The sequence below is a fragment of the Mustela erminea genome, chromosome 15 (assembly GCF_009829155.1).
Source record: "Mustela erminea isolate mMusErm1 chromosome 15, mMusErm1.Pri, whole genome shotgun sequence".
NCBI classification, from domain to species: domain Eukaryota; kingdom Metazoa; phylum Chordata; class Mammalia; order Carnivora; family Mustelidae; genus Mustela; species Mustela erminea.
Genome location: NC_045628.1, coordinates 56,522,882 through 56,546,579, shown reverse-complemented (window position 1 = coordinate 56,546,579; position 23,698 = coordinate 56,522,882). Strand labels below are relative to the sequence as shown.

Sequence of the window (23,698 nt, the reverse complement as noted above, 5' to 3'; positions counted from 1 at the left end):
AATGTAACAAGCTCTCCGGTTTCACACAAAAAGGCAAACTGTTTGTTTCCTTGAGTGTTTGTTTTGGACCCAGTAACTGGGTCTGAAGTCCACATAACATTTGAGCAGGTAGGAAGCTCCCTATTGTTGTTTAACTCTCTAGCACTTAGGATATAATTTCAATGTCATCTTAAAGTGACAGTATCTTTTTTTTTTTTGGTCAAACAGAGGCCATAATTCAAGTGCAAAACAGAAAAGGAAGTTCTTAGGATGTCTGCCTGAGGAATCGCCAAGCTCTATACGGAACCCAACAGGAGATGGAAAAGCTGTGCAAACTCTAGGGACACCTTACCTCCTCCCCACAGACCTTGCGCCCCCCACGACTAGTCCCAGAGGGCGGCGCGACAACCGTCCCGGGACTCTGCTCTGCCCCACGAACGCGTCCGAAAACTACAGCTGCGGCAGCGCCTGGGCCAAACGCCGCCAAGTTCTCCGAGGCCTCCTGAGAACCCAGAGCGAGGCCAAAAGCACAGTCCCCTACCCTCATCCTGGTGGACAGCCTCGACGTCTCCCCAGGCCCCGACCCTCCGTAAACGCGGAGTCCTCTACAGCAGTTGACATTTTTGTTCCCAGAAAGGGGTGGGAGCTGCGCGAGGCGAGGCGCACGGCGGAAGCCTGAAGAGATTTCATCGGAGCCCCACCCAGGCCCAGCACCTCCCAAGGCAGCCCGGCAGGGTGCGGAGGGACGGGAAGTCAGCCCCGCTTCCCCCACCCTCCGCACTAGGGCCCAGAGAACCCCTTTCTCTCCGTCTCCCAGCTGCCACCCCACCGCGAGCACCGCGGAACACAGCGTTGTGCCCCCGGGCCAAGTCCCCGGATGCTCGCCTCCCCTCACCAGCCCGCGCCGTGGCTCCACCTCCCGCGGCTCTGCGTGCCACGTCACCGCTTGCGGCGCTTCCGGAGGCGCAGCGGGCGATGACGTAGGGGGACGTGCCCTCTATATGAGGTTGGGGAGCGGCTGAGTCGGCCTTTTCCGCCCGCTCCCCCCTCCCCCCGAGTGCCGCTCCGGCTGCACCGCGCTCGCTCAGAGCTCCCGGCTCTTGCTAAGGTAGTGCCGCCGTCGTCTCTCTTCAGCCGTCGTCATGATCATCTACCGGGACCTCATCAGCCGTGAGTCGTGACTGCACTACCCCTACTGCCGCGCGCAGGGGACGCGGGTGGGGGCGGGGAAGAAGGACGCCGCCGCTGTCGTGGGCCTAGGGGACGCTGGCGGCCCTTCCGGGAGCGAGGAGGGGTCGGTGCCTGGGGCGCGCCTCAGGGTCTCGAGCGCCCGGGGAGGAGCGGGGGCCGCGTGCGCCCGGCCCGCGCGGGAAATGGCGGCGCCGGTTCCAGACCTCCGGGCGCACCGTGACGGGCGGGTCTGTGTCCCCGAGCAGATGATGAGATGTTCTCCGACATCTACAAGATCCGGGAGATCGCGGACGGGCTGTGTCTGGAGGTGGAGGGGAAGGTGAGTCGGTCGGGCCGCGCGGCGCGGGGGAGGCAAGGCCGGGCAGGCTCGGGTTTCCGCCGCTCCCCCGCCCGAAGTTGTGCAATCCTCTCCGCTGCCTCCTGGCGGAGGAGACGCTCTTTCCGGGCTCGGGTTTTTCTAAAAAAGTGGAGGCGGAGCTGAGCCTGGAAATAGGTCCGCCGCCTTGGCGCCCATCCTCCTCCCGGGCCGCCCAGGACAGGTAGCCTCGGGTTAGGGAGCCCCAAGCCTCTCAGCGTTTGCTCTGCACGTACTTGTGCATCAGCCCAAAAGCCCACACAGAACTTCTGCTTGGGGTATATGATCCCGTTTTCTTTTTGGTCAAAAAAGAATTCTTACTGAGTTACGTACGAGGTACCAGGACTTTCAGACGGCTTCAGTCTTTTTCTCCATGGCAATGTTTTAGTGCTTCTTGGCAAAAGTCAAAAGTTTTTGGTGGGAGGATGATGGATATGTGAACTGCTGGTAACAGATTTGGGGATTCTTTAAGCTAAGGTCAAAACGTCTGAAGCCGAACTTTTTTTTCTTCTTCTTCATGCAGATGGTCAGTAGGACAGAGGGTAACATTGATGATTCGCTCATTGGTGGAAATGCCTCCGCTGAAGGCCCGGAGGGCGAAGGTACCGAAAGCACAGTCATCACTGGTGTTGATATTGTCATGAACCATCACTTGCAGGAAACCAGCTTCACAAAAGAAGCCTACAAGAAGTACATCAAAGATTATATGAAATCGTAAGTGCTACTTGGCGCAGCCCACCTACTGCCTGGAGTCCTGTGGGATTCAGGGATAAGCTCACTTGGAGGAAACTTAGCAGGTGTACTTGTGAAAAGCCTTAATCTTTTCTGTTGTGAGCTCACAAGGATAGTTGGTTTTCTACAAATTAATGTGAACATATTGTGACATGAAGTGTGGTGTTAGTATTTTGGATGTGTGCTTTGGGAGTAACATGAAATCCAAAATTGTAAACAGTCTTGAAACTTGGATCCTGTGAGCTCTTAGTTTCTGGATTGTGGCATATTAATCTGGCCCAGTGACTGCTAGTTGCCCTTTTCAGAGCTTGTTTGTTTTAGTTTGGATTTTTTTTACTGGGGGAAAAAAAAGATCATTCTGCTGAGAACTGAGTACTTAACCTATTAATAAAATACTGTTTTAGCATCAAAGGCAAACTTGAAGAACAGAGGCCAGAAAGAGTAAAGCCTTTTATGACAGGGGCTGCAGAACAAATCAAGCACATCCTTGCTAATTTCAAAAACTACCAGGTAAATACCATAAATGTTTGTCTCAAAGAACTGTGCATCTTTAGCTGCCAGAGCAACAAATTACTTGACTTAGTGATGTAACCTGGCTGTCTTCTGGATCTCTTGAGCAGTTTAAATACTTCATAGATTCAATTCCAGTAGTCTAGGCTGTGGAAAGTAGCCTTCCCTGCCCCCAGGTGTGTTTCTAGATCTTGTATGCTTGATTCCAGAGTCCCATCCATACTCCCTTCCCAGAGGACATTTTTCATTTCTCCCTGTCTAGAAATGCTTGTTGATCACTTCTGGGGTCTTCCAGTCTTCTTTTTATTTCCAACTCCAGTGTCTCATTGGCACTAAGCTTTCTACACTTCTCTGTTGGGAAGCTCAGTGACTTTCCCTTAACCTCTATAGGAGTAAAGAAAAAACTCATTACAGCCTGGCTCTTTGCTTTTTCAGCTTTCACACGTCCTCTGGCCATATAACTTTATCCCTGTAATGTGTTGTCTCGTATGTTCCCTATGCTTGATGATGTAAGCAGAGTTTGGAATGGCATATATGTGGGGTTGTGTTTCCAGAAAGTCTAAAAGTGTTCTGAAATGCCCTGTGCTTTGGTCAGTTGTTAAGTGTTATCATTTGGTGAACAGAAGTTTGATTAGGATTTTTTTTTCCACCCGGTGAAAATTTCTTAAATTACGGTGTTTTGAATCCTCCTTTGATTGTTTTACTGTAGTTTGTTTTGATACAATTTGTATATAATGGTCTAATTCTGGGTATTTGTTGTTTGCTTCCTAAGTTCTTTATTGGTGAAAACATGAATCCAGATGGCATGGTTGCTCTGCTGGACTACCGTGAGGATGGTGTGACCCCATATATGATTTTCTTTAAGGATGGTTTAGAGATGGAGAAATGTGTAAGTATAAGGACGTGGGTTGAAAGCAGTGATGTAAAAATGGAGACCTTTTTGGTGTGAGCCCTTGTTCCCTGCCCCTGGGATAGTTAGAATGGGTTTTCTAGCAGTCTTTGTAAAATGTAGGTCTAGCTCTTGCTCTTGTTCCTTTTGGGAGTCTAATAGGGTTGTGTTTCACATGTAAAAGGTTTTTACAACACAGAAAAGGACTTAGAATTTTTATTTACAGAAAGCTTTTCTTGTAGCTGGCTCAAATCCGTAAGCTGGAGATCAGAAACAACACCGTTTGATCTCCCCCCGTAGAAATGGCCCTTCTCTTCATATTCTGCCATGCATGCATGAGTGGCATATGTGTGCATGAAATCTTTTTCATTTTGGTCATTGAAAGCCTTGATGTTACCAGCTTTTAGTAAATAAAGTTAGAGCTGGCTGCTTACCCAATATGCCCAATCCTTCAGTAAAATTAAATGAATGTCTACTATGCAAGGAATTATTGGGAGGCAATACAGGAATGAAAGCATTCATTATCCCAGCATTCAGAGGCTTCCATATAAATTAGCAATAAGATCAACTTTAGGCTACACTAAGTAAGATTAGGGACAACGGTGGTCAGAAATGTCTTAGGATGGTACAGATCATTTGTTACGGCAGTTATTCCAGGAATATCTGTGGTTTTTCTTGGTAGAACAAAAAGTGAGTGGGACTTGATGCAGAATGAGATTTCTAGAAAACCGTGCTACCCCTGTGTTGGTAAGGATGGTTGTGCATCCACTGATAGACCTTGAACAATTGGCTGTTGTTCTTTTGGTTTGCACTAGGATGCGAGAGAAAAAAATCCCTGCGCTTTCTGTCTGTCTCCTGTGGCAGCCCAGATTGAATAGGGGAAAACATCTGCACCGTAGAAATGTTAAATATATTCATACTGGATAAATGTGTTAATACAGCCTTTCTTGTTTTTATAGTAATGCATCTGGCCATTACTTTGGATGTATCACCTGTTGTCGTAACTGGCTGCTGCTCTTCATCCACACAACACCAGGACTTAGACAAATGGGACTGATGTCATCTTGAGCTCTTCATTTATTTTGACCCTGATTTATTTGGAGCGGAGGCATTGTTTTTAAGAGAAAAACATGTCATGTAGGTTGTCTAAAAATAAAATTGCATTTAAACTCATTTGGGAGAATGCCTCTTAGTTTAACTCCTATTTAAATCCATCCTGTGTAGTGTCCTGGAGAAGCTAGAGCCTGGTTGTAGACTACTGCTAGAAAGCATAAGACTGCCTGCAGATAACTTCTACAGTGAGAACTACTTCTGGGACTGGAATATAAAAAACAAGAACCCAAAGTCTTAATTCTGAGTTCCAGTAAAGGGAAAGACCATGCTCATAGCTGGGCCAACATTCTGAAGTGGATTCCTTACACATTTCATCACCTACAAACGGAAGTAGTTAACTCTGGAGGAGATCACCAAAAGAATAAAAAGAGACTAATAACAGTTTGGAAGCAAAGTGTGTGATCTTATTTATCATAAGTCAAGTAGAGCCAAGTTCTAGAGAAACCTAGAAGTCTACTGGAGTGCTTATGTCAAACTCCCTGGAATGGGGTTGGCACACTGGTTGGTCCTGCCACCTATTTTTGTGACTCTAAGTTGGTACTTAGATTTTTAAATGGTTGGAAGGAAATAGGTGGTGGGATGTGAAAAAGATGAAACCTAAATTTGTGTCCAGGTTTATTGAACACTGCCATGCTCATGTGTTTTGTGTATTGACTGGCTCTTAACTGTTAAGAGCAGAGTGTGACAGATCCTAAGACCTAACAAATCTAAAACAACCATGTGACCCCTCACAAGAAAGGTTTGCCAGCCCCTGCTTTAAAAGGTGAAGCTCTGGTTGGAATGTGAGCTAGCCCGTGGGCTGAGGAAAATGCTGTTGTGTCCTATTGTATGGAAAGGGTTGTGGGTATCGAAGAATAAGGAAAATGCATCCATTTGACAGACCTGGAGCAGTTTTGTCTGCTGCTAAGGTTTCCACTAGAGATGCAAGAAAAAAGGAAAATGCATCCATTTGACAGACCTGGAGCAGTTTTGTCTGCTGCTAAGGTTTCCACTAGAGATGCAAGAAAAAAATCCTCGCGCTTTCTGTCTGTCTCATTGTGGCAGTCAAGGTTGAATGGGGGAGTACAGGCTAAAAGGAGGGAAATTTCTGCAACTCAAGTAAACCTTGTCAACAATGAGGATCTGGTTTACTCCAAAGTCTAAAATTGGAGTTCATGGAAAGTGTTGGAAAAGAATTTCCCAGACCTTTGCCTTTTGATTAATTTCACTTTGAAAAACGTAAGGGTTAAAAGTAAATGCAAGCCAGTGACTCAGCTGGTCCTTTGACGCTTGAACCCAGGGCGAATCCAGTGACTTAGCCATCTGGAATTTGCCCCGGGGGTTTCAGAGTTCACAATGTGATTCAGAACCTGAGACACATTAAGGTTGATAGTGCCCCCTGGTGATGATTGGAAGCAAACCCAAATACTGGAAACCAGTCCTAAAGCTGGTGGCGGTTTTAAGCATCCTGACCTGACACTACAATAGAAAAGCTCCAGTTAATGATCTAGGCCACTTGGCCCTCCAAAACATTAGTGGGGAAAGAGGTTTTGGGCAGTGGTCAGTGCTATGAACTTGACCACCTGATTGTGTGCGAGGTCTTGTACCATCTAGGCTGAAATCAGGACACTGATTTCAGTGAGCTAGCTGTGGAAAAGACGAAAAAGGCGCAGAGGCTTTGTAGGAAGTGAAGAGTCCAGGTCAGTCCAGCCTAGGAATGCTTATTTTCAGTCTTCATAGTTATTCCCAGTTAAGAGTCTGGTTAAGATACTTTGTGCAAGAGTAACAGGTGATGTGAACTTTGTGGGCATGTCATTTTATGTCCTTGTGAGTGCTGAGCTTGAGAAAAGTTTTCTTGGTGCCCTTAAAGCCCTAGGCTTTGTTAAACGAGTTTGGAGAAAATTGTAAAAGGACTTTGATGGGGTTGTCTGGGAAGGCCTTTAAAATGTGATTTGAGTAGGAAAGCAAATAAATAGGCTGTGCGGGTTATCTGGGGGCAGAACAGTTCAGGCAAAGAAGAGCAAATGCAGAGTCTGAAGTGGAGTGTGTTCGCACGTTCTGGTGACAAGGTGGCTGGTTTGCTGAACCCTAAATGACAAAGGGTTAAGGCATAGAAGAGAAAATCCAGGAAAAGCAGAAACCAAGGCCTGCAGGAAGGTCATAAAAGGGTTTTGAGCTGAAGGGTGACATGATCTGACCTAATGAACTAGGTGAGCACTTGACCATTTTACTTGGGAGGAGAGGTCTAAAGATTTTAAAGACTACTGGGAAAATCTCAGTGCATGACATTGAAGTCAAAACACTGGGTGAGATCACCTAGAAAGGACAGACTTAGCCCTGTGATCTAAAACTTGGGATGCTCAGCATAATGAACTGGCAAAGTGATTCAGAGGAGCTGTCCCTGTAGTAGCAAGATCGCAGGAGTGGTCTGAAAGTCAAGTGGACAGTGTTTCAGGGCTACCTGTTGCAAACTAGCCAAGATGAGGACCAAGAAGGTGAACTTGACAAGTGTGTGTGTGAATAGTAAGGGAAGAAAGCCTGACTGAGATGGGCTCAAAGGAAGAGCTACAGGCAGCATACTGCCTGTGAAATGTCAGTCCAGTTGACCCCTGAACAACGTGGCTTTGAACTAAACTTTAAACATGGATTTTTTTTTTACAGTACTCTAAGTATTTTACAGTATTTCTTTAGCTTTATTGTAAGACTACAGTATACAACATACAAAGTATGTGTTAATATGCTGTCCGAGAGGCTTCTGGTCAACAGTGGCTATTAAAGTGGGGAGTAGAAAGTTACATACAGATTTTTCTACTGTGGGGAGTTTGCAGATAAAGTTAAAAATCATAACGATGGTAGTTTCTGTTTATCCCACTGAATTCCTCCGAGTTCACCCCTTAGTGCAGCAATGGTGTGTCTGATCATAATGTTGTTGGCAGTCCAAAGCAGCGTTTTTTGTTTTGTTTTGTTTTTTGGTTTTTGTGGGGCATATTTTTCTACTGGAACATTCTAATACACATTCTGAGAGCGTGTAGATTGTGGATTTGTAGTATTACACATGGTTTCCTCTAACAGCCTGGTAACTGGCATACAAGATTCCTCCCCACACTGGACCATGAGAATTTCTGAGTGGATGTGGTTTGAACAGGAGTCCATACAATTAAGTAGGAAAATGTCAGCTATGTGCCTAGGGGAAGAGTCTTCAAAGTAATGACTTGTTCAGTGAGGTTTCCTTCAATTACTGATGCCTCTCCTCCACCTCCAGGATACATCTGACATCTCTTGTTCATATACACTCAGTACCAGCTAGCGGTGAAGCAGGAAGCATGGGGATGGGGCAATACCTTCCAGAGTGCTCTTGCATGAATGTGTCACAGTTTGAGGTGAAGAAATGAGACTTCAGGCATCAGGTGACTCATGAGAGGGGTCCTCTTTGGGGGGAGGACACAGACCACAGTTGGTTAGCCAAGAGTGCAAGAGCACTGTTGTACTGAAGGGTTACTAGACATCCAGTCCCGAGTTTCCAACAGTTTGATGCCGGAAGTCTAGTTTCATACTTGTTGATTTTCTTATGTAAACACAGCAGGTAGGTTCTAGTTTCTTTTGCTACTTGCACATGACCTCACCTAGAGCATAGGACAGTAAAATCGCTCTACCGAGTGGTAGAGAGCTGGTAAATAGAGAAAGGTGTTTTGAGGACAAGTATTCAAAACAGCTATGTATGTGCCCCCCTCCCTTAAGGTTTATTTACTTGACAGTGATGAGGGAACACAGCAGGGAGAGTGGGAGAGGGAGAAACAGGCTTCCTACAGAATAGGGTGCCCTCTGTCGGGCTCCATCCCAGGGATCATGACTTGAGCCGAAGGCGGATGCTTAACGACTGAGCCACCCAAGGGCCCTTTTCCTTTTTCTTAAGGACTAATTTAGATGTTTTCCCTCAAGAACTGCTAATTTCTCCTTGAGGTCAAATAGCCAAACTGATCGTCAGCCTTGGGGGTGGGGGATCGGCAAGTGAAAGGAGGAAGATTGCTACGCACGGACACCTCTTCTGACCACCTTGAGGTGGGATAATGCGTGTCAACAGATGGCAAGTAAAACACTGGAAGCTGGGGCGCCTGGGTGGCTCAGTGGGTTAAGCCTCTGCCTTCCGCTCAGGGCATGATCTCGGGGTCCTGGGATCGAGCCCTACATCGGGCTCTCTACTCAGCGGGGGGCCTGCCCCCCCTTTCTCTCTGCCTGCTTGTGATCTCTGTCAAATAAATAAATAAAATTAAAAAAAAAAACTGGAAGCTAAGTAAACGCCCGTTGGGGGGCTGCAGTCCGTGTTTCTCCCCATCACTTTCCTAGCATTCCATCCTTCCGAAGTGTCCCCTGTCGAGTCAGCAATTCACATGGATGGGTTTTGTCAGGTGGAACACAGGCTGGGTGTCGCTACCCTTGGTGACTGCCATCATACCAGCAGGATGGTAAATACCAACTGCCGGCATCTATTAAAAGCAAAAGTGACTAAGCTTTTGAAAACTGGTTAAGTAATGTGCAAACTGTTCCACTCTGCGCTACAGAAGAGGAAGGCTGGGTGTGAATGTGAGAGCAGCTGATTTTAGCATCCCAAGAGCAATGTGGAGGCTTCGTTTTCTAAGGCAGTTACTAAACCCTCTGGTTTATGGGGTTGTGAGAGTTGTGCAAGACTGCCGACTACTGCATAGCTTTCCCTATCCCTAACCTGTGGTTTTGCGGAGTAGTTTCTAGCCCTGGGGGTTGCCTGTATCGAAGTCCCTTCCTACACCTGCATTTAATCTGGAAGCCCTAACCAGCCCCAGTGCTTTCCCTGGATAGCCTGTGGCTCGCTCTGACAACCAGGTCTGCTCAAAGCCATCTGGTCCAAATCAGCAGCCTTTTCTAGCCATGCCATCGAAACCCACACCCCCACCACCCAACCCCCTTTGCTTCTGTTCTCCATGGTGCTTCCCACCATCTAACGTGATAAGATTTTACTAGCTTACTGGTTTATCATCTGTGTCTGTGCCACCCAAGCTCCTAAAGGGCTTACCTCTGACGCTCAGTGATGTATCCTGAATGTTCAGAACGGGGCCTGGCCCTTAGCACGTAGGTGCTCGAGGTGTACGGGTCACAGGCTTAAAGGAATGGCGGGATTCCTAAACACACTACTCAGTTTACCCTGGATATACTTTTTTGAAAACATTTCATATCCTAGTCTAAAGCACTGAATTTAGGGATTAGGGTGAGAACATTGGCCCCTTGCCCTACCTCATTCCTGCCAGGCTATTTTTACTCTCCCAAGACACATTCTGGATATTTGCTGTTTTCCTATTTTTTTAAATCCTTATTTCTAAATAACTTGCCCCAAATATTCTTGTTTTTTTCAGTTTCAGAGTTTAGAAATTACCATCTGACTTTCTCTATGGAGATGATTATGCTATCTTGGTGCTGGTAACTCCCATCTCCTCTCCCCTGAGCCCTGTCACTTCTCTTTCGGTAACGTCCCATATAGTTACCTTCCAGTTTAAGCTAATCACTATGGTATGGCTTTGTATTTTTTCCAAATTGAACTGTACAGTTTACAATTTCTATTTTTGATTGTTTTACATTTTTTGCTGGAGTTCACTCATTCCCTACTGCTTAGTTTTCTAGGTGCTCATTAATTCATCCCCTAAACTCTGTAGAAGATACAACAATTCTCCTAATTCCAACGTGGGGAAGTTCCCCCACACCAAGCAGCTGGTTCTACAATTTAACTCAGATCTGACACTATCTCCCCGGAGACAGCATCAGAGTCCATAGCTGAAGGAATCTGTCCTACTGGACTGCCCCCCTCAGATAGCAACCACATGTCCACGTTACCTGTTCTTTCAGAAATCGGAGATTCCCATGCCCCCTCCTCAGGTTGGATTAATTTGCTAGTGTGGCTCATGGACCTCAGGAAAACATTTTACTCGCTAGATGACCAGTTTTCCATGAAAGGAGAGGACTCAGGGACAGCCAGATGGAAGAGATGCACAGGGCAAGGTATGGGGAGGGGGTACAGAGCTCCTGTACCCTCTCCAAGCTTGTCACCCTCCCAGCATGTAGATGTATTCCCAACCTAGAAGCTCTCTGAACCCTGTCCTTTTGAGTTTTTATAGAGGCTACAATTCCTAGGCATGCTTGATTCAATCATTGGCCATTGGTGATTGGCCAGACTCAATCTCCAGTCCCTCTGCTCCAGGAAGGAGTAGGGTAAGACTGAAAGTTCTAACCCTTTAATCACACCTTTGGCTCCACTGGCAATCGGCCTTTACCCTTTGCGGCTTTCCAAGAGTCACCTCAAAACGCAAGACACCTTTTATTGCTGTCATCACAGGAAATCCCAGAGATTTTAGGAGCCCTGCCAGAAACAGGGAAAAAGACCAAATATATGTGTCTTACAAATCACAACATTGCAAAATGTAAATTTTCTTTCAAAACTTCAAGTGTGGGACGCCTGGGTGGCTCAGTTGGTTAAGCAGCTGCCTTCGGCTCGGGTCATGATCCCGGCGTCCTGGGATCGAGTCCCACATCGGGCTCCTTGCTCGGCAGGGAGCCTGCTTCTCCCTCTGCCTCTGCCTGTCATTCTGTCTGCCTGTGCTCTCTCTCTCTCTCTCTCTCTGATAAATAAATAAAATCTTTAAAAAAAAAAAAAAAAAACTTCAAGTGTTCCAGGAATCTATTGGACAGACTTTCAATTTTCTTGAAGCGCTTCCTCACAGACGCCTTCGCCATCTTGTGGCCCTCTGGTCACATGGAGCTTCTCTCCTCAGTCTGGAATTCCCTTCACCACTTAACTAAATCCCAAATTTCTGTCTTGGTAGAGCAGCTCTCTAATAGCTTACTGAGAAGATAAATTTTTTTTTTGAGACTTTGCTTGCATGAAATATCCTTATTTTCCTTTTGCACATGTTTGATAATTTGGCTAAGTATGGACTTCTAGATTAAGAATAATTACCCGTCAAATTTAGACATCCAAAAATCCATTCTCTCCTAGCTTCCACTTGATTTTTTTTTTTTTCCCACTTGCTATTGGGAAGTTTGTCAGTTCTTTGCATGGTGACGTTTTTGTTTTTGTTTTTGTTTTTTCCCTTTCTGTAAGTTTTTAGAATCTTCTTTGTTTCTGATGTTCTGAGTTCATAATGCTGTTCTTTGCTATTGTGTCTTTAAACATTTCCTGTGAGACACTTGGTGAGTCATTTCAACTTGGAAACGTGGTTTTCATTTCTTGGAAATTTTCTTGAAATGTCTGTATACACATATACACACTTATGTGTTTTCCTTCCATCTTCTCAGTTCTGACTTTCTGGATTTCCCGTTAATCAGATGTTGGGTCTTGGGGGCTTGCTTCTCAGGGGTGATCTTCAGTGTAATCTGGGCACCACGTAGCTGTTGCTGCCACCAGGGAGGCCTGTTCACACACAAGAGGTCAGGAGGCCAAAGCACACCTGCAGCTCCTGTCAGCTCCCCTCTGTTCCTGTTTCATGGCTGGAAGGTGAACAGCCCACCTTGCTAGCCTATGGCCGTGTGTTGAGGCCCTGCCAGTAACCCTGGGGAGAGCCGTCATGGAAAAATAGTGCACACAGAAACTTCTGGGGTTAGGAAAATCCGAATACTTTCCTTCTGTTTGTACCCCCATTTTATAGGTGGAAACATTTTTATATAATTTGTTTCATTTAATGTGCTCCCAATCCTGGGAGTTTCCTTGGCTGCCCCCCTGGGCTCTGTCCAGGTGGAGACCTGCAGAGTCATCATGAGCCCCCAAGTAGGTACTGTGCTCCTTCCATTTAAAAGACAATTTTTGGTATGTTTCTATCCCTATTTCTTGATGTGTCTCCCTCGTCACAGCAGGCTGTGTACGGCTGGGTCAGGCAAGGAGGCCCAGAAGGAGCTTGTATGTTATTCTGTAACAGCATGGTGCGTTGTTAGGTTCGAAGCCCAACTCTGTCACCCACCCCATATGGGAGTTATTACACAGGGACATTTCCCTCTAGTGTCTTGTAATATTAGACTTTTACTTTTCTTTTTTAGACGTCTTTACAACATTTCCCTTATGTGTAAATAACTTCTTTTAAAAATGTGAAAGTAGGGGCACCTGGGTGGCTCACCGGGTTAAGCCTCTGCCTTCGGCTGAGGTCATGATCTCAGGGTCCTGGGATCAAGCCCTGCATCGGGCTTTCTGCTCAAGGAGGAGCCTGCTTCCCCCCGCTCTCTGCCTGCCTCTCTGCCTACTTGTGATCTCTGTCAAATAAATAAATAAAATATTTAAAAAAAAAAAAAGATAGTAATTTGTTCTTTAGAGATCACCCCTCACCCGCCGCTACCTCCACCACCGGTCAGGATTTGGGTGATGGCATCACCCTAATGGAGTTTAATACATCCTGTCCCTGGAGTGGTGGTACTTCGATCATTGCTCTTTGACTAGATTCAGGTTTGATTTTTTTCACAAGACCATTTTGTAGGTGCTATTGTGTTCTTCCATCAGGAGGTACTTAACACCTGATTGTCTCTTTTTTTTTGTGATCTTACCAATTGTTGATACTCAATTCCTAGACAGAAGTGAATATTTCGTGATGGAATTTCAGATATGCAAACGGGTCAATTGGAGGAGGGCTATTTTGGGGTTCAGAGAACCAGGATATCTTATCATCCTTTGAATAACACCTCACATCACCTAAAGTGAGTTCTTAGTCTGTTTTCAAATAAAGCTGTTGCAAAGGAGCTACTGTAACCACCATTAGCTTTCTTCTCTCCAAGTAATTTACCTATTCCCTTTTCTCAAACACATATACTCTGGCCTTTCCCTGCTTTACAAATTATGTTCCTTAATTCAACAGACATTTACTGAGTGCCTACCCAATGCAAAGAACTGAACAGGCCCTGAGGAGGGGGGGGAGCCTCCAAACTGAACCCTGCCATCAAGGACACTTAGGATCTAGTAGAGGAGACAAGCTCTAAGATGAAAAGAAGGGTGTAGCTCTGTGAGCTTTCCAGGCAGGTGTAGTCACTTCTAATAGAGAGGAAGAAAGAGGCCTTTGTGAAGTTAGTGCTTGAACCCAGCTAAGGTAGATGGAATGATCTCGAAAGGGCTGTTCCAAGCTATAGGATTAACCTGAAGAAAGGTGCCAAAGCAGATCTTGGAACACGTCTGAGAAAAAGAAAGTGATTCTGTTTGGCTCCAAGGTGGGTAGGAGGAATGGTAGGAAACTGAAATAGTGAGAAAAATGGGTGTGGAGTTCAACACTGACCTATTGTACAGCCCAGTCATTCCACGCCTAGGTATCTACCCAAGAGAAATGAAACTTATGTCCATTCACAGGCCAACACACAAATGTTCACAGTAGCCTTATCCACAGTGACCCCAAACTAGAAACAACAGTAGGGTCCAAGTCGAGCACCACACTGCAGTTATAAAGGAAAAAAATTCCAGATATGTCCACAGCGTGGACGAATTTCAGAATCGTTACAATGAATGAGAGGAAAATGCAAAACGAATCTCTAGTGGCAGAAGCAGTGTGAATTTGGTGGTGGAACTGGGGCCAAACGGACTACAAAGGGACACAAGGCATCTCTTTGAAGTAACAGAGACGCTTTGTATCCTGGTTGTGGTTTCAAGGGTATACACATCCATCAACCTTCATCAAATTGTACACCCTAAAAGGATTCCGTTCCTTGTGTATAAATTATATCTCAGTAAAATTTGGTGTTTTAAAAGTACATTTGGGGCACACCGTGAAGGTTTTTGAAAGACAGGCTAAGGCATGTTGTAGGATTTTGAAAAGAAGGGGTGAACCGCTTGGATCACAGTGTTCAGTATTCAAAACTAGGTCACATTCAGGCCAGTACTGCCTGGAGCGCAGTTACTCAACCTCTGGTCCACAGCCTGGGGGAGCAACTGCGAGTTAATAAAAGATAAACCAAAGCATAGAAAGAGACATTTTGGAGTCTATTTGAGCAAGAAATGACTTGACTTGGGCACTGCCAAACTGGAAGTGGTTGGGAGCATTCCACCATCGGGAGCTCAGGGAAAGACGTTTCTATGGCAAGGTGGAAGCGAAGCAAGGAAATTATTTGATTGGCTGTAGCTTCGGAGTTTTCAGGGAAAGCCTCGGCGGTTGTTCGTGATTGGTTAGCTTTAGGTTTTGGTTTCCTAGCCTGGAGGCCTGGACAGGTGGTGGGTTTCACTTCGCTCACATCGGCTGCTAAGGTATTAGAGCCTACTTGGTCTACGGGCCACATTGTTTAGCTAACTTAAAAGGATTTAAAAACCTTTAAAGGCAGTTTAACAGTAATTTTGTTTGTTGTGTATACAAATATAATTTAAAATCCAATAAACAAGAGTTTAGAACTGTAGTATGTATATTTTGGGGTTTCTTTTCTGTGATATGTGGTTTGTAATAGGAAACAGATGTTTTTAAAAAGCGGGGAAGTAGTGGGGGCGCGTGGCACCTGGCTGGCTTGGTCGGAAGAGTATGTGACTCTTGATCTCTTGACTCTGTTCGATCCCCATGTTGGGTGTAGAGATTACTTAAATAAAACATAAAAAAAAGAGGGGCGCCTGGGTGGCTCAGTGGGTTAAAGCCTCTGCCTTCCGCTCAGGTCATGATCCCAGGGTCTTGGGATTGATCCCCGCATCCGGCTCTCTGCTCAGCAGGAAGCCTGCTTCCTCCTCTCTGCCTGCCTCTCTGCCTACTTGTGATCTCTGTCAAATGAATAAATACAATCTTAAAAAAAAAAAACTTAAAAAAAGAATAGATATTTTTGTCTTTATCCTGGGTTCCCAGCACGTAACACTTTAAACCTTTATAATTTCCTAACCGATAAGAATTATAAGGGCCTCTTTTGTTCCCAGCTCTTGAACTAGCTCTAGAAGATAAAATGAAATGTGTTTTTTGTATTTAACTAGTCCCTTTCAACCATATCTGATTTATGTTAACAGAGTGACTTTTGGAAAGTCCCACAGTATAGGGGCGGGTTGCCAAGGGACTCAATCACATGATTAAAGGTTTGGAAGGTTCAGTCCCATAACCCTCTGGGAGGGGCAAGGGGCTGGAGGTTGAGTTCAGTTACCAATGGTCAGTGATTTAGTTAATGAGGCTTATGTAATGAAGCTTCTAGGTTCAGAGAGCTTCCGGGTTGGGAACACATCTATGTGCTGGGAGGGTGACAAGCTGGGAGAGGGCGCGGGAGCTCTGTAAACCCTCCCCATACCTTGCCCTGTGCATCTCTTCCATCTGGCTGTTCCTGAGTCCTCTCCTTTCATGGCAAACTGGTCATCTAGTAAGTAAAATGTTTTCCTGAGGTCCATGAGCTGCTCTAGCAAATTAATCAAACCGGAGGAGGGGGCGTGGGAATCTCCAAAGTCTAGAAGCACAGGTAGCCCGGACAGTGATCGGCGTCTGAAGTAGGAGGGAGGGGGCAGTCCTGTAGGACTATTCCTTCAACTGTGGTCTCTGATGTCTCCACGGAGATCGTGTCAGAATTGGGTTAAATTGTAGGACACGCAGCTGGCGTCACAGACTTGCTTGGCGATTAGAAAAACCTACCCACATTTGGTGACTTTAAGGGTCAGAAGTGAAGAGTATATGAAATGAAACATGGGAGTGTTTTTCCTTTAGATTTCCTAGTTCCCTTCTCTAGTAATTCATGTTTATTGTAGTTTACAAAAGTTGCCAGTCCACAACAGATTGAAATTAAAAGAAAATCATCCCTTTACTATAGATAGTTAGGGCAGAACTGCACCAGAGTCAGAACAATACGAGGCAAGATTTTCCTCTGATAGTTTTGGTGAGATTATTGGGAAAAAGAGCAGACACATGCACTAATTAAAAGTTGGCTATTACCCACGTCAGGCTCCCCCTGCTCTTTGGGGAGACTGCTCCTCCCTCTGCCTGCCACTCCACCTGTTTGTGCTCTCTGTCAAATAAATAAATAAATAAATAAATCATTAAAAAAAAAAAGTTGGCTATTAAGAAACTCGTGGTTGCCCAGGCACAGAGGTATGAAAGGAGCGTGAGCAACCATGGTAAGCAGGATTTAGAGTGGCAGTTTGATGACAGTACTATTGGTTTCAGACTTCTAGAGTGCTCCCAGAACCTTGTACTGTATTCTGATTTAAGTTCAGGCTGCTATTAAATAAAAAAAAAAAACAAAATAATGGGGGGGGTGCAGTGCAGGGGGAAATGGAAGCTTTCTTCTTAGGCTAACCTGTAATCTGGGAGCTGATAGCTACTTCCACATTTTTTTTTTAAAGGATTTTATTTATTTGACAAACAGAGATCACAAGTATGCAGAGTACTACTTATATTATAATAATTATAATAAAATATATAATTATATTATAATAGTACTATTATATTAGTATTTAGGTACCTCAAATAACTGTCTTTTTAAAACAAACTGAAAGAAAAAAGAAAGAGGTGAACTATAGATGAAGAGATGAAAAAGATCAGCTCATTGCAATTTATGGACCTTATTTAGGTCCTGATTGAAAGTAATTGTAAGAAAAAATGATGACATAGATGATATAATGGAATTTTTCTTTTTTGAGTCCTAATCTTTCAGAGAACATTACAGAGCAGGGGAGAAATGGATGGTGATAATGATAAACCCAGATCGGCAATGAGCTGGTAGGTAATTCCTGAGGCTGGGGATGGGTGCCATAAAGTTTCATCGTATTATTGAATTTTCCATAATCAAAAATTAAAAAAATAAAAAGGACTCCTTTTGTGTCAAATTTTGGGGCTTCAAAAGGCCTTTTTAAAAAGGTAAGCCTTCCCAGTAGGTTGCCACATTAACAAATGATACATCATTAACATTTTACCCTTGATGGTTTCTGGTAGCTGACATGAAATGTTCACCTTCCTCAACCCAGCCTTCCCTGGCTTGTCCCACACTGAACCGCATACACTGAGCCCTCAACATACCTTCCACTTTCCTGCATCCATCCCCTTGTGTTTGTCTCCTGGAATGCTTCCTCTTCCATCCTCTACTTGGCCAAACCCCCATCTTGAAAGATCTAGATCAATGTCATTTTCCCAGAGTGCCCACTTATCTTCCTTAGTCAGAACACATCATTGCACCCCTAGATACACACCGGAGTGCTGTGATGAAACCGCTGTTTCCAAGCACTCAGCACATTGTGTTTAATTGTAATGGAGAATTCTGGGTTCATCTCCAATTTGAATCAAGATGGACGTTTTTGGTGGATTAACTATTTTGGCTCATCTATTCTACCAATTCTAATCCCAGTCAGGGTGGGACAACCTTCATGGAGAGGCCCCTGTAAGCCAGAGGTAGTAAGCCGGTTGGACTCAGGTGTGATGTTTGGCACAGCAGCGAATTCAGATAGCTACAGATACTGATGGGTCACAGGTCTGAGGGGAGCAGGCTGCAGAGAGACTCTGGCAAAATGGAGAGCAGGTGTCCTGTAGACTTCCAGTAGACCGTGGTCCCTAGGGAATGTGGGTCCAATATTGTCAGGTCTTCTGGTTTATCAAGAACATTTAGGAATCTTCTTTTGCATATAGGCTCCTTCCAAGTCCCACATTTAAAAAAAAATTTTATTTCAAAGTAATCTCTGTACCCAATATGGGGCTCGAACTTACAACCCTGAAATCAAGAGTTATACGCTCTACGGACTGAGCCAGCCATGTGCTCCCCAAAGTACAACTGTTACCCTGAAATCAAGAGTTATACGCTCTACGGACTGAGCCAGCCATGTGCTCCCCAAAGTACAACTGTTTTTATAAAATTTGCAAAAATAAGATATTGTATCTTATCAGTTCAGACTGCTGTCTCTTTCCACTTTGATTTCCTTTCTGTCACTCATCTTCTAAAATTGGGTGGCACTGGAGTGACTATAGACATTTGTAGAATCCAAGCACCATAGAAAGAAGCCGACTCCGCGGTACATACAGTGTGTGTTTAGTGGGATGCTGGCATAAGAATAACTTCCAGAAGTTCTTCTACCACCCACTGCATGATTCATCTGGAATGGTGATGTGTGATTTAAAGATGAAAAGTCAGAGGTGATATGCTAGAACCTTTGAGTGCCCAACATTAGAATATGTAGGTGGTGGAAAAGAAACAAGGTATAAAATTAATGGAGCCAGAATCTAGTCTGTGGAAAAGTTATCCACTTCTTAGATGAATAAAACTCTTTATAAAATTATGTTACAAAGCCATTTTGTGCCAATCCTGGCATGAGAGTCCAGCACTGACAGATCTTTTGCTTTTTTAAGAGTTATCAGATGGCCCATATATTTTTGTAAATATCTGCAGATGAAGAGGTGGCCAATAAAAAAATATATATATATATGTGTGTATATATACATATATATATATGTATACACACACACACACACACATATAGCAACAAAATATACTGGGAAAATACTGAAATTGGTAGGCAATTAGTAAAAATATGTTATTTTTCTGACTGTTAGCTTTTAAATTTTTTTATTGTTTAAAAGATGTTATTTATTTAGAGAGAGAGAGAGCGTTCATGAAAGTGGGGAGAGGACACAGGGAGAGGGAGAGAGAATCTCAAGCAGACTCTGCTGAGACCAGAGCCCACATGGAGCCTGAGGCAGAAGTGGATCCCATGACCCTGATATCATGACCTGAGCCAAAATCAAGAGTCAGATATTTAACCAACTGTACCACCCAGGTGCCTCTGTCAGCTCTTAAAAATGAGAATATTTTAAATTTATTTTTTCATTCTAAATCATGGGTTTTTAGCTTTTTTTCCCCCTATGGCTCTCTGTGGCAGTCTGGTGAAGCCTATGAACCTCTTCCCAAAATAATGTTTTTAACACCCAAAGAACAAATAATCCAATCAAGAAATGCGCAGAAGACATGAACAGACATTTCTGCAAAGAAGACATCCAGATGGCCAACAGACACATGAAAAAGTGCTCACCATCACTTGCCATCAGGGAAATACAAATCAAAACCACAATGAGATACCACCTCACACCTGTCAGAATGGCTAAAATTAACAAGTCAGGAAATGACAGATGCTGGCAAGGATGAGGCTACTGTTGGTGGGAATGCTAGCTGGTGCAACCACTCTGGAAAGCAGCATGGAGGTTCCTCAAAAAGTTGAAAATAGAGCTACCCTATGACCCAGCAATTGCTCTACTAGGTATTTATCCTAAAGATCCAAATGTAGTAGTCTAAAGGGGCACATGCATCCCAATGTTTATAGGAGCAATGTCCACAATAGCCAGACTATGGAAAGCCCCTAGATGTCCATTGACAGATGAATGGATAAAGAAAGATGTGAGAGATTTTATATATATATATAAAATATTTATATTATGTATTTATTTATAAATTTATTAAATTTATATTTAATATTACAATATTAATATATAATATATAATTTATATAACATATAACATAGTATATATGTTATATAATATATAATATATAAATTTATATTATAAATTTATTTATAAATTTATAGATTTATATTATATATTTATATAAATATAAATATTTATATATACATATATATTTATATATATATACACACCAAGCCATCAAAAATGAAATTTTGCCATTTGCAATGACATGGATGGAACTAGAGGGTATTAGGTTAAGTGAAATAAGTCAATCAGAGAAAGATGATTATCATATGATCTCACTGATACGTGAAATTTAAGAAACAAGACGGGATCATAGGGATAGAGAGGAAAAAATGAAACAAGATGAAACCAGAGAGGGAGACAAACCGTAAGAGACTTTTTTTTTTAATCTTTTTTTTTTTTAAAGATTTTATTTATTTATTTGACAGACATCACAAGTAGGCAGAGAGGCAGGCAGAGAGAGAGGAAGGGAAGCAGGCTCCCCGCTAAGCAGAGAGCCCGATGTGGGGCTCGATGCGGGGCTCGATGCGGGGCTCGATGCGGGGCTCGATCCTAGGACCATGAGATCATGACCTTAGCTGAAGGTAGAGGCTTTAACCCACTGAACCACCCAGGCGCCCCAATAAGAGACTCTTAATCTCAGGAAACAAACTGAGGGTGGCTGGAGGGGAGGGAGTGGGGGGGAATACGGTGGCTGGTTGATGGACAGTGGGAGGGTAAGTGCTATGGTGAGTGCTGTGAATTGTCTAAGACTGATGAATCACAGACCTGTACCCTGAAACAAATAATATGTTAATGATAAAAAATAAAAAATAATGTTCTTAAGTGTATAAAGTAGGTATGGTTACAAAGGACCACTGAAATATAGTTTCCACAATATTAAAGAAACAAATTTATAATATAGTCATATTTGTTTTAGTGCATTAAATAAGAGTATTCACTGGCAGGCCTAATAACTGCTGAAATATTAAAGTAATGATGAGTGTGAAGGATATTCTCAGCTGCCTGTACAACATTATCGTATGGGCCTCCTCAGTGACAAAGTCATAGGTATTGTTCTTACCATTGTGGTGCATTGCCTGTGTTTATAATTGAAAAAAAAAAAAACTAATTTTCAGTTAGAGGTTAATGAAAATAAAGATGTATTTTTTTTCTACCCAAGTGCATACCTCCTGGATTTTACCCATAGGAGGTAGGAAGGGGTGTTCATGAACCCCACGGTAAGAACTCCTTAAAATATTCACTATAGTAACTTTGGAGTCATAATTTCCTTAAATAGGGCCTCTGCAATTGTATCAGCTTTAGGCCCTATAAAATAAAAAAATAAAAATTGTTGATTTCCTTAAATAGGGTCTCTGCAATTGTGTCAGATTTAGGCCCTATAAAACCTGGATCTTTCTTCAAAATACACTCAGGCAATGATCACTAGGCCCATCTTCACAATGAGCAGGGGCTGGGTGGGGAGAATGGCGGGGGGGTGGGCGGGTAAGCTGCTGTCATCTTCCACAGGTCACTTTCCACCCATGGGCAGAGGGCTCGGCCCTGGGCCTGGTCCGTTGGGTACTCAGCCCTCCCGCCTTCACCACCTTGGACCCTGCATGTCACTGGTCTGTCACCCCTCCCACAGCTTCCCCTCTCCCCAGGTGGTCCCCTCCCCCTGTGATGTCATCTCTACCACCCCTCTCCCTCACGCATCCCACACACACTCCTGGTTTCCTGCCTGCTCTTCCCCTGGATCCCCACATGGCTTACACTCATTTCTCTACGTCTCCACTGCCCTGTCAGAAAGGAAGGTCTTTCCTAACCAGCCATTTAACTGCATAACTGAGGAACCCTGCTGGAAGCATTATCCCCTCCTGACGGGTTAGGGTTACACATTTACCTGCTGCTACACCCCCTCAGCGAGCCCATTAGAGTGGCAGTTCCATGAAAACAGGGACATGTTTTTCCCCCCCAGTTTTAGTGTCTAGAATGCTCTCCAGTGGGCACTTCATAAATACTTGCTGAATAAATTAGAAAACAAGAACTCGATCAGAAAGGACGATGGGCTTAAAATCTAACAAGAGTGTGGACATGAAGCGAAATTTTGTCTGGAAAGATGAAAAGCCAGGAAAAGGCCTGACATTCACATTTCTGCAAAGTGGATGTTCTTCCCCAGTCTCTGACTTTTGAAATAAGAGTAAAAGGCCCCAAGGACCCTTTGCTGGCCCATGGGTGCTTGCCCCTAGGAGGGGCACATTTCGAGACCTTTATGCGGAAAGAACCATCATAATGCTGATATGTAAAGGTGTTTACCTGTCTGCTTTTGGTGCAGCGCCACGTCTTCTGGAAACATTCAGTGGCCATGGACACTCCTTTGGAGTGACTAGTGGTTTGGACCCCCGCAGCTCATCCTAGGGAAACAATCAGAGAGCGCTGCTGAGAAGCACACCCGCGGCCCCAGAGAGGAGGACAGACGTGAGTGCCGCAGCGCCCCAGCCGGACACCCAGGACCCGCGCCCGCGCCCCCGCCCCCGGCCTCTGTCGCGGCCCGGTGCGTCGCGCGGCCGCCCTCGCCGTCCCGGGACCCCGGCCCGTGCCACCTCTGCCCGCCGTGGAGAGCGCAGGGACCGGCTGCGGGAGCAGGTGCCCGGCGGGATCGGGCTTTTCCCGGGAGCTGAGACGGCGCCAGGCTCGCCTAGTCTTGGAAGGTCAGGAGCGCGAGGCCGCCGGCGACGGGGACGGGGACGGGGACGCGGCAGGAGTCCCGGGGGATCGCCGCACGCTCCGCGCGGTTGCTTTTAACCAGAGGCGCCTCCATCTCTCCAGCCTCTCCCCATCTGCCTTCTCCTTGCAGAATGCACTCGAACTGCCCGAATACAACAACAAACCCCAGCAACTCAGCGGCACGACCCATCTCCTCCTCCCCCCGAGTCCCGTATTCTGGGCACTGTGACGAGAGCCGCATTTCCTGATGACACAGCGCCGGGCATGGCGGTTGCAGCGACTGGGGGAGCCGGGCGGCGGCTCGCCTTAGCTCGGGGGAGTGAGGGCGAAGCCCAGCACTCAGCGGGCTCGCAGGACCCTTGAAGGGCCTGGCCTCTGGCCTCTCGGGGCCACCGCGGGTGGGCGGTGTCGCCTGGAGGGGGCGCCGGCTGCGCGGCTGGGACTGCGCGCGGTGAAGTGTCCGCGTGCCCGCCTGGGGAGCGGTCCAGGGAAGGAAACAGCGGGTCAGAACCCAGGAGGAGTATCTTTTTGCTCTGGTGACCTTTCCCTCGGAACCAGGACTAAGCAGACATCCGTTGAGGCTCATTGCTTAGCAACATCAAGGGTTAATAAAAATGCAGAATAAAAGGCAGGTGGTACAAAAGTACGTGGATTCTGCTGCATCTCATTACTGAAATGCTTGATGGCTAAGTGCGGGGGAGCGGGGAGAGGTAGCTTTGCTTCTAATAGGTTTCTGCAGAAAGACACCAAACATTCCCTTGGGAGTGAATGGAAATGATGCCGCAGGTACATTAAGTTCAGCCTAATTCTGTTATTAATTCATGCGGCAAGCATTCTAAGGTGGCCAAA

General features: G+C 45.1%; 2 protein-coding genes and 2 non-coding genes across 6 annotated transcripts; 3 read left to right on the top strand and 1 right to left on the bottom strand.

Annotated features, from left to right (window-relative positions):
- The first annotated feature begins 980 nt into the window (after positions 1-980).
- TPT1 (tumor protein, translationally-controlled 1) lies at positions 981-4,829 on the top strand. Of its 2 annotated transcripts, XR_004279144.1 has the most exons (7): positions 981-1,149; positions 1,416-1,489; positions 2,049-2,239; positions 2,662-2,767; positions 3,540-3,656; positions 4,339-4,403; positions 4,616-4,829. XR_004279144.1 is itself a non-coding variant. In XM_032314798.1 (6 exons), the coding sequence occupies exons 1-6, from the start codon at positions 1,122-1,124 to the stop codon at positions 4,616-4,618; spliced, it is 519 nt and encodes a 172-aa protein (XP_032170689.1). In that variant the 5' UTR covers positions 984-1,121; the 3' UTR covers positions 4,619-4,829. The 2 variants fall into 2 exon arrangements, 1 of the variants encoding a protein (XP_032170689.1); XM_032314798.1 differs by lacking the exon at positions 4,339-4,403 and having other exon boundaries at positions 984-1,149.
- Positions 4,416-4,546, top strand: LOC116574654. The gene has a single exon (XR_004279424.1). It is a non-coding gene; the product is annotated as a small nucleolar RNA SNORA31 (small nucleolar RNA).
- An 879-nt stretch (positions 4,830-5,708) lies between the features above and the next one.
- LOC116574655 lies at positions 5,709-5,839 on the top strand. Its single transcript, XR_004279425.1, has one exon. It is a non-coding gene; the product is annotated as a small nucleolar RNA SNORA31 (small nucleolar RNA).
- A 16,612-nt stretch (positions 5,840-22,451) lies between these two features.
- On the bottom strand, positions 22,452-23,441 carry LOC116574007. 2 transcript variants are annotated; one of them, XM_032314487.1, is made up of 2 exons: positions 22,726-23,441; positions 22,452-22,536 (listed from the first exon to the last, which is right to left on the bottom strand). In XM_032314487.1, exon 1 carries the CDS (start codon positions 23,433-23,435, stop codon positions 22,821-22,823), a length of 615 nt encoding a protein of 204 aa, XP_032170378.1. In that variant the 5' UTR covers positions 23,436-23,441; the 3' UTR covers positions 22,452-22,536; positions 22,726-22,820. The 2 variants fall into 2 exon arrangements, with proteins under 2 accessions (XP_032170378.1, XP_032170379.1); XM_032314488.1 differs by having other exon boundaries at positions 22,453-22,536; positions 22,821-23,441.
- Positions 23,442-23,698: the final 257 nt, after the last annotated feature.

What these genes read in the sequence shown, in the direction of transcription:
- TPT1 (XM_032314798.1), top strand. Translation starts at nt 1,122, where the DNA reads ATGATCATCTACCGGGACCTCATCAGCC. An exon ending in CTACCGGGACCTCATCAGCC is followed by an intron (nt 1,150 to 1,415) that starts GTGAGTCGTGAC and finishes GTCCCCGAGCAG; the next exon opens with ATGATGAGATGTTCTCCGAC. An exon ending in ATCAAAGATTATATGAAATC is followed by an intron (nt 2,240 to 2,661) that starts GTAAGTGCTACT and finishes ATACTGTTTTAG; the next exon opens with CATCAAAGGCAAACTTGAAG.
- LOC116574007 (XM_032314487.1), bottom strand. Translation starts at nt 23,435, where the DNA reads ATGAGCCTCAACGGATGTCTGCTTAGTCCTGGTTCCGAGGGAAAGGTC.